The sequence below is a fragment of the Cyclopterus lumpus genome, chromosome 15, assembly GCF_009769545.1.
Source record: "Cyclopterus lumpus isolate fCycLum1 chromosome 15, fCycLum1.pri, whole genome shotgun sequence".
Classification (NCBI taxonomy): Eukaryota; Metazoa; Chordata; class Actinopteri; order Perciformes; family Cyclopteridae; genus Cyclopterus; species Cyclopterus lumpus.
In genome coordinates, this window is record NC_046980.1 from 15,044,064 (window position 1) to 15,057,402 (window position 13,339).

The 13,339-nt window shown below is 40.6% G+C and overlaps 1 protein-coding gene across 1 annotated transcript in view; it reads left to right on the forward strand.

The window, feature by feature from the left end:
• Positions 1 to 13,339, forward strand: part of LOC117743931 (neurexin-1a-like) — a 227,525-nt gene that overhangs the window by 145,512 nt on the left and 68,674 nt on the right. The window contains 1 exon segment of the mRNA XM_034551908.1: positions 5,945 to 6,126. Coding sequence (XP_034407799.1) covers positions 5,945 to 6,126 — 182 coding nt within the window.

The window sequence follows — 13,339 nt, forward strand, 5'->3', positions numbered from 1 at the left end:
GTGCGGCTCTGGAGCTCTTTTGCCAAATAAAAGAAATGGTTTCTTTGACATTAGGTGAACAGCCAACCGAACTGGCAGCCAACTACAGTGGCAGTCTGGCAATGGAAGAGGTGCATCCTCCAGCCTGTTCCTCATTCATTGTACAGCCACATGTGGATATACTTGGAATGACAACAAAAACATCTATCTATTTTTATTTGTACTGCTTGAGGGAATTGCATTAATGTTAAATTGGGCTACATATCACAAAGCATACTTTATAAGCCTATGATTAGGATCCGTAAATGCACACATTAATTGGTAAAGGCATGGAAATGGCACAGAACACAACTTCAGTGCAACACACTCCTTTGAACCTGGACTCGGAAGGTGAATGGGAAAAGCAAAAATCCCAGGTGATTCTTAATACCACAGCTTCGCTCTACCTACTTTGAAACCGTTCATTTCCCAGCATGTTGCCAGAACACCAAACTGGCACAGACAAGAAAAACATTGATAGAAATGTCACCTCGCCAACACAAAGCCCTCCGGTGCACTGACAGGAAAGTACAGTCCCCCTGACAGTCTTTAGAAAATATATGATTTACATTTATAGCAGCAGCACTGAACAAATGAGAAATAAACAGTAAAATGGGGAAAGTCATTACTGTAGCTGAACAGACAATGAAAAGATCAGTACAGAAGTTTCATAGCAATCAACATACAATAACATAAAATAGCTTTACAGTGATTGTACGCGTTTTCTTTTTATTTAAACTACATAACACCTTTGGGGTCGCCAAATTCGCACAAACTGGAATCTAAACAACTGTGCTTGTATCATGCTTTTCGAGACTTCTGACCACTCAAAGCGCTTTAACACTACTTTGCCACTACTTTGCCACTACACACACATCATTCACACCCTGATGGCAGGAGCTACCATTCAAGGTGCCACCTGCATACAACATTTACACACTGCAGGCACGGCTACGGGAGCAATTTGGGAGTCTTGCCCACATCGACATGGACTATCAGAGCCGGGGATTGAACCGCCGGTCTTCTTAATGAATGACGACTCTGCTCTACCACTGATCCACAGTCGCCTCGATTATATTATCATACAATATTGAAAGGTTTAAAAACTAAATAACGCCTAATATTTTACAATTGTAGATATCATGGATATGTTGCCAGAAATTAAAGTAATTGATAATTAAAAAATGTTTTCAATATTGCCCGAAGTGATGGTGTAAACGAAGCCTCAGCATGTTGTCACAATCGAACATGATGCACATGTAAAAAAAAAAAAAACATGTAAAAAAAAATAAATAAAATAAAATATATATATATGCAATTATTATAAAATATATATGTATATTATATTTATGCAATTATTATTTAAAAATTAAAATATATATATAAATATAAAAAAGTGAATAATCAAATCATATTTTTTTTTCCCTGTCCTCTATTGCTGGTTTATGTCATATTATTCACTAATTACTTTTTCTGGCAGGAAAGCCTTGTGGGTATGATACTGTGGATCAAACAAAAATCCCTACAATATACAATATATATATAGACGGATATCACTTTATTGGCATCACGGGGTGTGATGTACCATTTAATTATACACCGAGGCTGTGTGAACAGTGCCCCTATTTGCCTGTCTCTAATTCACAGCTTTGTAATCGCTGCCAAGTTGGAACATGCAGCTGAAAAGAAGTATGTTTGAAGAGTTTTGCTCATAACCCCACTTTCTATTTACCACCTCACCTCCACTGCCAGCAGACCTTTTAATTGTCCCAAAAGGTCAAATATGGTGATAAGGGTAGATCTGGTGGCGAAAAAAATGTATGGTGATAAGGGTAGATCTGGTGGCGAAAAAAATGTATCAAGTTGACTCATGGCACTAAATCTACAGGGGCATTGATCGGAAAAAACTCCTTTACCAGATACCGATCGTGTTTTATTAGACAATAGTGTCCTCACAAATCGCTGTAATGATTTCTCTGGAAGCTAAAATAGGAATCCAATAGACATCATTAAGCTTCTTTTAATTGTACTCCTCCCTGTGGGGGGCACATACCAAAGATAAACCCAAATGATTTCATCCTTAATATAGTTGTGTCCTCTTAAATGGTTTTGGGATAAGCAACGTGTAGCAATTTATGCAAATGTTCACCTACTTATTTATGTCCCAGTCACAAATGGGTTTTAGTGTGTCACAGATTATATAGGTGTTCTAAGATGTATAGGATCTAGATATATCAATATATGAATTATAGGCTCTATATACAATGTATATGATCTATATACACAATTTATATGATATGTATATGTATATATATTTAGATGTATATAGATATAGATGTATATATATAGATGTGTGTGTATAAATATGACAAGAGATGATTGGAAAAAGAGGTTATCATACTTTAAAACTCCATTAAACAGATGCATGAAAAGGATACAAAAAAATTTGCTGAAAAAGCTATTCTATATGCCACATCTCGAGAAATCTATTTTTGCACACCAGTCATTACGGGAATCCTTGGCAGCAAAAAGAGAAACGCAAGTGTTAGGTGCTGACAGAAAGCAGATCCATAATGTCATATCTCCTTTTCATATTTACATCACCACTATGTAATTATGATTGGATTCCTCCCCAGTTTCTCGGCAGAGGTGGTAATAGGAGGCTCGTTATGATGGCCGTGTTGGAGGTCAGGGGAAAGACGGTCTGGGAGCCTGACCTTAGCTGAGCAGTAGAGTCACGCAGGCTGCTTGGTTTGTTTATCCTAACCACCCAACAACTGCTCCACTCGGTCACAGAGCCAGTTTGCTTGCCTTTGCCTCTTCGTGTGACACTGCGGTGCGGTTTGCTATATGCTCCTGTATCATCCAAGCAGAAATGGACATTGAGAAGTCAGTGCCAAAAGGGCTCTAACACACGGGCCATGCCCGCTTTCCTGCGGTCGACTGTCCCACACACCTCTTTGGCCAAAAGTAGGAGAAGGATGGATGGTGCTATATTTTTAATGAAAGCAGAGTTTTTGATCTGCCAATGTGTATCTTATTTGATGTTAACTGATGCAGCAGAGGGCAGCCAGCTCTCAATGTAGTCCAACATGGGGACAGATTAATTCACTATCCTTCAATAGAGGAGACTTGTGGTTGAGGAGTTCATCCTGGAGGTCTCATCATATAATAGTCTTGGGTAAGACATAGCAATGCCTACTCAAAACACACTGCCTCTTGGATGCTGCACTGTGACCTCTCTGGAGAAATGCATATGAATGGAGTTACAAAAGGTTTATGTGAAGCAATAGAATTTGAATTCACATTCTGTTTCTTTGGTTTTGTGTTGCGTCGTGCTACACCTCCAAGCACTTTGTATCTCAACCTCATTGCACTTTGCTATCGTCCTTTTATTTCTTCTCATTTATTATACAGTGGATGAATAGGGAAGAAACTAAAACTCTTGTAAAATTAACGAGACAAAAAATAGCCAAGTAATTCCAGGACCCCACTGCATCTAATGACTACAACAGATCCATATCGTCTCCAGTGTCCCGCGAGAGCGCACCAATAACAAATATGGAGCCAGTGCATAATTACTCTTGCCACTGGAGTCACACGGCACGTGTCTGCTGATTTCATGCCACTGCATAACTTAGGTGTGCACGTTTCTCCGTGCATCTTAATCCTCAACCGTCCCTCAAGGAGTCTTTCACTGGTCCAGGGTGCTTGCATGGCTTTGAGACTGCTTTACCACATATCGGCCACCTTATTATCGTCATTCTCTGAATCTTCTTTTTGAACCGTTTCGACATGTCGCAGTGTAGTGTAGTGTAGTTGAGTTGACCGTCGCTGCCTTGACATAAGGGTCTTGCTTTTTATCCATTTAACTTGAGGGTGTAAGTAGCAATATCTGCATACCAGCCCACTGAAATGAGCAATCTTCATGTTATAGTGTTATATAGTTTTATCTTCTTTTTTTTTTAGGTCTCCAACAGTAAATAAGCTGTCAGTGGGATAAAGTGAGTGTCAAATCGTATGAATAGAGGGGGAAATGGATGCTTTAGGGCCCAGTGAGTTCCCACTCTGACATGGTTTAAAAGAGCTTAATTATAATAAGCTGGAGCATGGAGCAAGTGTTCGATGGCTTGGGGGGGGAACTTGGAGACAGTGACGAGAGTCCAGCGCGAGCTACATGAATTGGAGATTGCTCTGTGAAGGGGCCTACATCAGATATGCATTAGTGGAGGAAGGCAGGTTTTCAGCAGTAGCCGCCAGACTTCATGAAAAAGAAATGATGCCTGCCTCCCAAATATATTACACATAATGTATTTTCCTTTGTTGAAGTCATCAAGCTTCATAACGCTTTATCCATTAGGCGAACAAGAATGCTTACAGTGTTATTTCATTACGTTTTACAAATGCGAGTTATACTTTATGAAAACAATAAATCCCGCCATAGATCTGTATGTCGCAACATCATTCGCTAATCACATTATTGTTAATTAATGATGCAATTCTTTTTAGCTAATGGTGGACACTGTGTATTGACTCCAATGAGGGAATGAAATTGGAAAAGGAACTTGAGCGCAGAGTGACGCGCTTTAATCACTGCACTGCCAAGAAATGCCAGAGGGAGGAAAACAGAAATAAATAAATATATGCAAGATATATCGATAGTTTTATATCCTCGTGAACTGGTTTACAAGAAAATATTGGAATTACAGTCGGAATGATTTATAATCTATTGTTCAGGCTCAGGCTGTTTAACACCCTGTCTCCATGAATATTAACACGCTCGCTCGCTCTCAGTTTCTCCTTCTTACTCACACACATGTAAAAACACACACTAGCAGATCTCCTTGTCTCATTTTTAATGAAGATATCTTTATGCTAATTTGACAGCTGCATTTATTTTCAGCCTTTTCTCACAGCTATTTATTTCCCAATCCCATAATTATTCTTTCAAACTTACACACATAAACACACTTTATTCTACAAGCATATTTCTTTAGTTACTCGTAGAAATGATTTCAAACTATATCCTGATGAAGCTTCTTTTAATTGGGAAGAAATAGGAACTTATTTGATTGGGACAAGTCTGACAGCTCTGAAATGGTAAAGATATGGCTGGTTGGCAAGCATCACATGTGGCTACTACAGAAACATGCTCCCACTTTTAATAGACCACTTCCTTCATTAGGCGAGACAGACTTATTTCCAACCATCAATTTGACTAGGTCACTTGGAATAATGCCGCAAGGCTCTTTCTCACTGAATAGCTCCGTAATTAGAACTGCTCTCCCATCTACCAGGTCATGTTCAAACCTTTCATATGGCTGCGACAGACAACGAGCTAATGCAGCAAGACGGGAAGTAGCTGGTTTGGAGGTCACAAGGAGGGCATAATTGGACCAGTCAGTCAATAATGCTGCCGGCTGAGTCTGCCTTTGAGGCTGCTAATGAAGCGCGATAGACGGGGAGGTGCCCGTTTGGCATGCTGGTTACCTGGGCACCGGGGACATGACTGCAAATGTGCTCTCATTCACTTGTGTCTCTCCCCTCTAGAGGTGAAGCGGGCGATGGCAATGGCAGTAAAACTGAGTAATTGTGGAGCATTATGGGGAAAGTGGCAACAGTACCTGCCTCTCTCATTTCTGCTGAATTTTCCCGTTCTCATGAATTGACATGAGTGTACTTAAACCCTCAGACGGGGCTGAGTGCTGTTCAAGAGTGATGTGTTGCTCAGTGCTTTGCAAAGTCATTACTCGGCACAATGAAACACTTCAGACTGACATTGCTCTGTACACATGGCATCAATGGCGGCTTTGTTGTGTTTATAATGTTGTTCTGTTGACAGTCAGTGGATCATGATTGTCAGAGGGAATATTCCCCTAACGTCTTATATATGTTATCTCTGCTTTTTTTTTCTCTCTCTCTCTAGCGGGAACAACATACATATTTGGGCGAGATGGTGGACTGATCACATACACGTGGCCGCCAAATGACCGCCCCAGCACAAGGGCAGACCGGCTAGCCATTGGCTTCAGCACGCACCTGAAGGATGCGGTCCTGGTGAGGGTGGACAGCTCCTCTGGTCTCGGAGACTTCCTGAAGCTGCACATTGTAAGTCAAAAACTGTTTGTAAGCATTCTTTCAAGTGCCAGTGCAGTACACCCAGTTAAGCACAGTACACTATAGATGTATTATGTCAGGATAAATGTCAAATTCGATCAACCCACATGGTCTTTTTTCTTTAGTTTTTTTTAGTGTTACACTCTCCACAAATAATACCTAAAAACGTTGTTGTGACTTTGGTTGATTTGAAGCCTATTGTATAGGGCTTTCATGGTGGTGGTTAAAGTGTTAAACTCTTAACTACAAAAGAATGACGAAGACATGATTTGATGGAGAGTACGACATTCATGCTATCAGTGTGTTTATGTTGTGTGTGTGCTAAGAAGGAGCACATGCTGGCTCACCTTGTTTGGTCTTCGTATTATAAACTCTGAGGGAGGAGTAATAAGGCTCAGTTCCATACAGTGCATATCCAACCTGGATCCCATTTTCTTTATGCCACACGACCTTCCTCCCGCTAGCACCCATTTAATGATAGCAACACTCATTAGCACGGGAACGTTGGTGCTTTAGGGAGTGCTTGCCCCACTGCTGTGAAACACAGTGGGAATATAATATTTCTTTTTTTTAGTAATCCGTGATAAACATTATTTATCTTTTAGCTCAAGTGGGGAAGATATTTTACATTACAAGGATTTACACTGCCTGATGGCTTTTTGCCTGCAATGCTTTCTTGTTTTGTTGACACGGAATACCCGTGTTCTCTGGTGCACACAGAGCTAACTAACCTTTATCGATGTGTGGAGGTAAGGTTAGATAAACAAATGCCCTGCGCAGAGAAAGTACTTACGAGTGCTCAACCTGAGCAGGCAGGATGGACATCTGTCTGAAACACACCACATCAAAGATAACATGTTGAATAAAACACACACGTAAGTTATCAGCCTCTACATGTTCATCTTTTAGTCTTTTAATGTTTCTGTTTTGTATTTATTTAGCAGGTTTAACCAATTTCGTTGCATATTTAAATAGTCTCGATTATATTAGTAATATTGTGTAATAGGGTAATATTGCTGTAATACACACAAGTTTCACTTTCCAAAACGGAAAATGTACGACACCTGTCTGTCCTTAACATTAATACGCACGTTGTAAGGCGGTTGCACACGTGCACACATGCACATATCCAGGGAAGACCACCACCCCGCCTCCCTCCAGCACGTGACAACACGGTTGCTGGCCAGGAGCATACGTGGACATTGCAAAGTTACAGATCAGCACACGCTCACAAACATGAAATTGGTCTTGAAGTTTGCCTCAACCTCAGCTGCCCACACACCGATATTCACACATACAGTAAGCACACAGTGACATAAGAAGGCCTGTCCTGAGGACTCGGAGCAGCTGTGATGTTGGTCTTATGAGACAGCTTCGTATTTGCTCTGCGAGGATTTGCTTTTTTCCAGGGCCAAGTGATTTTTAGCCCCTCGTTTTAATCCAGGACTAACCGGCCAATTTAAAAGGATTGAACCTTTTTCACGCACATCATTCATCACCAATTGCCACAGAGGGACACCAACAAGATGTTCAAAAGAACATCAATTGGAACACAGATGTAAAAAGACAGATGTGCTCTCTCAGATGTTCAAATGCTCCATTAAGATCCTTGTGTGTTCTGCAGCTTTCTGGGCTCCTGTCCACCTGTATGAAACACCTGAACGGGTATGAAACAGGCGAGATTTTCTTTATACACTTTTCATTCGAGTGATGAAAAATGTGCTCTTCAACGATTTGCATAGACAGGGCACCTTTTTAAATTAAATGGCACAACAGGGCTTTGCAAGATAGCTCATCCCAATGCGGCTCTGAATTAATCATACATTAATATACATACAAATGTTCTCACTTGCTTGTACATCACGCACACTTGCCAACTTATTGCTGTACAATTCCCACACTTTTGCATTAGATTTAAATCACGTAGCAATTAATTCAAGCCCTCCTGGCCAGAGGTAAAGGTGAATTCCGAGGGATACTCGGGTTTGCAGCTGGTGCCCTGCATACTTACTAGAAAGCTGTATTCTGTGAATGTCTCGTACATTTTATACATTGCTGTATCTCCGTGTCTACACTAGAGCTAATACACAAAGATAAGTTTGCCCATGAAAGACACGGGGCACATCTTAGTGGAAACATCTTTTAAGAAGACAGTCTCAGGCTGGATGCCAGCTTTTCAGTTCACTGATGTGGACTAGTGATGAATGTTAGAGGTTAAGAGACATGAGCTGCACCGACAAGAGAGGTGAGAGAGGGGAAACTCTGACGGTGTAACAAGGCATAGAGATCACGCAGCTTACAGCGGATGCATGCGTAGCCTTGTTGATGAAATGTGCAGCATTCCATTGACATTTTACACGGGGAGGAAATGTTGATAAGGCATGTTCTTACAGCAGGGGCAATGTGTCTCCACTCACATCAGCAGTCACTCTGAATGCTTCGTATTTATGTATTTCTGCACATTAATCTGGGGGCTTTGTGCAACGTTGCATTTCATTAGAAAATGAGAAAAGAGTGAGAGAAAATGCAGAAGAGAAGCATGAGGGGCATGAAGGTCATACAGATTTTTGTTCTTATAGGTATTTTAGCTGAACCGCAAATACACAAACGCCACAGAAAGGAAGTGTATTCTACAGTGTTTTGCCAAATTATATCAATGAAACTCGACATTAAAACATCTGACGAAATCCTGTCTGAATAAATGATTGTCATTACGTTTAAAGTGTGTTATAAAAGACTAACGAAACATAATTGGTTGTGTTATTTCATTGTCATAAGGGATATTCTCTAAGCTTTGTGATGCAGCCAAATGGAAGAATAGCAGGAAATTAAATCACAATAATATTATGAAATTGATACAAACCCTCTAGATATGTTTCACGCTTCTGTCTCCTCATTAATTACAATGGGAAGGACGTGTTTTACAGCACCCCATTAAACACAATGAGCTGTGTAAAATGTGCCACGTTGATGCATTATTTTAATGCGAGCATAGCAGCACTCAGCTAGCCACCTGCAAAACCATACCTGGTTGAATTCTACCCTTTGTGGCTCACATTGTTGTGTGATATACCAATACATATAATGACTGTGACACATTTTTCTCTAACATTGTAATGAGTGAGTTATTTTCACTAACCTTGTGCACATCTTTTTTTTATTTTAGAAAGTAAAATAAGAGAAGTGTGACAGACTGTTGATTTCCATTATTAAATCTAAACAGATAATGGAGTTGTTAGTTTATTCCAAACAATATATTATGAGGCTGATTCCCAACATTATTCCCCTCATTCCTTCCAGTTACCTCATCTCTGAGCACAAATGTCTTAGGAGGAGTGTATCTTCAGCTGTAGGAGATGGGATTAGACCAGATTTCAGTATTTAGCCCCCTCCTTCTCCATCCTCTACATCCCTCACCCCCCTAATCTCCTGCTCCCATTTCATGATGACAGGAAACCCAGTGGGGCTTGAAGGACGCCATCTCAGCTCACACTCTCAAGAGGGAATTTTCTGAGTAATATGTGGAAAACTATGATTTAAATGCACCTCCAAAAGGAATTGCGTTCCTTCCCCCGCCTCTCTTTTCTATCGCAGATGAAGACAATGACTGAAGTCAGTGAACCATCAAATGTACCACAATCACTTTCTTCAGGCTCATTACTGCAGCGCACATGGAAAGAGCACTAGATTCATAATAAGGCCTTTTTTTAAAGTGACGCATATTCATAAGACTACTTTGACAAGTGTCCCATGTGGATTGAAGACTTGTCTATGCATAGGCAAAGTATCCTAGTAATCTATAAGGAATTAATTGCATTTGTAGCTGAGAGTCAAATCCAGGGAAATATTCACAATGACATTATGCAAAACAGAATCATGGATGTAATGATCACGGGTTTTTGTAGCCCAGTAATCCATGCAGAAGACGAATTGAAACAAAGTGTACTCAATGTGGGTGTGCAGTACCGTCTCTGTTAATCGTGCAGTGTCTGTATAAATTAGAATATTAAAATAGAGGTGGATCCTACTTAATGTGGGTAATGTGTTATGCCCCACAAAGGAAGTATCATTTATTTTTCCGCACAAACAAGGGTGGATGTCTGTTATTGGTAATCCATCTGTACATTTTTAGGAATCGGTGTAGTCGGTGAAATGGAGGCTTTGCAGTGACAGTGACTCTCAGATGCTCTCCTCAGTCTCAGGCAGGGCCCCGAGGGGCCCACTGATCTTGTTTTGTGCTGGTAATCAATCTCTGTGTGGGGGTTGGGGACTTATTCCAAGTACTTTCTTCTTCCCCTTCTTCTAATTGCATGCATCCCTTTAAAAAACAAGCAATGAAGGCACTCTGGCTAAGAAAGCAAAGTTAATGTATTCCATAGAGCGGAGGGGATGGTGGAGAAATAATGACTTCTCTGGTGGAGCATTGCTCCCCTCAGTCCTACTTTAGCTGACTTCTAGGAAAGGGGGTTTTCTTCTGATGGAAGACACCTTTAATTGCAGTTTCAGCTCTACTCTCTACCCTATTAATCATGTAAAATGGCTTGAGAAGAGACTACCAGGCCCAACCGTCTGAGTACCTCAAATTTCAAGTTAAAAAATGTAATCTTTTATAAGCTTTTGCATTTCACCTTACTTGTGCACAATCGCATGCGCCATTAGGTGAATCCTGTACTGTCTGATTTGATGCTACAGGTGAGATTGCTGGGAGAGATGCTGCAGGTCTCAGGAGAGAACCAGAGTCACGCTATCCCCTGTACTCCTATTAAAACACCTGTCCAGGGAAGAGATCTTATTCTCGCCCACTACTCCTGTTAGGTTTCAGACCGAGTAATTACCTCCCAGGTTTGCTCTGCACGCATATACGTAGAACAGACCTGCATGCAATACCCCCAGGATTCACTGCTCTACAGCTTTCCTGTGCCCAGTCAAGGCTCATCAATGAGTTATTAGCACACATCTAGAGCAACGTTTTTCATACAGTTTGTTCATATCTTTGATAATGTAAAAGAAATGCAGCTAAAAACATACAGATGTTGACCTATGTGGGGCGTGATTAAGTGTTTGATTCCATCTTCCGCTGAACACTTTTCTATGTTCTCTATTGGTTGGGTGTTATCGTGTTTGGACAGTGTCCACATTACTTCATTAGCTGTTGCTATGGTAACAATCTCAGTATATGTGATATGCATTTTGAGCTAATTCTAAACAAGACTACCTTAATATTTACATGCAAAGTCATGTCATTTAAAATACCACATCTCTATTACATTTTTTTAATTATGTGTATGTAATGATATTCAAGGGCTGACTAAAAAAGCTCAGCTGAAGTGCTTTTGTATTAAAGAAACATTGTCCACACAGATTTGTTCCCCATGACATTATTCATCATTGAACTGTCCCGCTCCAATGAACAGAGGGTACGAGTAAACACATCCATCTCACAAGTGATTGAACTTTCCACGCTTTGTGCTGACACAAGTCACTCTTACTTCTGGAGTTTCCCCGGCTCACTGGTACGTTTGACTTAAGACAGCCGGGAGCAATTTTATAAACGGTATAAAAGCAACAAAGCATGTAATTTGGATGGTAAGGTGCTTAATTGTAAAAAAAAATGTTTTCTTAATTCTTCTGTTTGGACACTGTTGTTTTTGCTAGTTTTATTCAGTCTTTCATTTTCGAAGAATTGCAATTTGTCTCACTTTCCTGTGTACTCCTTCTGTGGGATCAATCAATCAAGGGTGGAATAGCAGTACTCATAGCTGCATGCATATTAACACACTTCCCCGCTCTAGCCGGCGCCGCCACATTTAAATTCACAACCAGATGCCATTTGCCTTATTCCCCGCTTCCACCTCGTTTCACTGAGTGTCAGTGAAACCAGAAGTGCCATTTGCGTGTCAGTTTGTTTGTCAGTTTTCAGTGCAGTATGTGGCAAGGCTAGGCTAATAGCACTGTAATGCTGAGTTAATAGCTGACCGTGATGAGGAGATGGCAGTGAAAGGCATGGATGGTGGAGCTTCATTGACCTCATTTAGTCCCTCAGCGTTGATTTTGTCCCACAAACGTGAACGAGGAGGAGACGGACACGATGAAGGATAATAGTCCGTAGCTCTTTTAACGTATTCCTTTGAGCCTAATATGCTTAACGTACATAACTTGTGATGGCGATGAATGGTAGTAATACGGCACTTGTAAATATAAGCATTGATTTTATGTCAGCCGTGACTGATTGTGGCAAAAAGCTTGTATGTGAGAGAGCGAATGGCCTCCTCTCTCTTTTAGTCATAGACAGGGCAGCCACTCAGCTCGGATGATGCACCTGACCTCAAAGAATCAGATCTCATCATCTCCATATTGAGAAGGGACCGCGCTAGAATCACCATTACTCATCTTTCAATTCCAATCATTTCTCAATTTGTTCAAGCTCTTTGCCACTACACAGCCAAGTGGTCCATGAAGAGGAATGAGTGTGTGTATGTGTGTGTGAGAGAGAGAACAAGAGAGAGGAAGATGTGTGTGCATTTGAGATGGCAGGACAATAATGTCTCTTCACTTTTATTAGTGTAACAAATCACAGTGAGTACAGCTTGTCATTCTCAAAGCTGTACATCAATACATTATGGGCTCGCCTCATACAGAGCAATATTGCCATGGCTAACATGGGGTAAATTTGATTTCATTGTTAATGTTGCACTGTCAGGCGTGTTCGTTTGTCTTCTGGGTTACAAGGTTAAGAGCATTGACTTTCTATTTGTTATGATGGTTCAAAGGATGAATTCAGTTTGTATTTGCTCGATTGTAGTTGGACATGTTCCTGTAAATACATTATTATTTATTTCATTTGTTCCACCATTTCACATTTTAGGCATTTTTTAATTGGATTTGGTTTTAGTTTGATTTGATAAATAATGTAGATGGGAGAAAGGGTGCTTGTGTGCTTTTGGGACTGAAGCGTCGCAGCATGGAGTCACTATAGTTGTTGACTTTTGACACAGCTGCCCCAGCCCTCAGGGTGGGATAAAAATAGTCTCACTCTGTCTCGCTCCATTGCAGTGAGCTGAAGTACATCATCTCCCAGCTAACGCATATGGAGCACATTTTCTCTAAAATTTGTTCTGTACAATATTATTTTGTCCCTTTTTTCTTCAATATTTGGGGTTGGTGAGATTTTAAATATATTTTGTCCATGTCAACTTTTACCAAA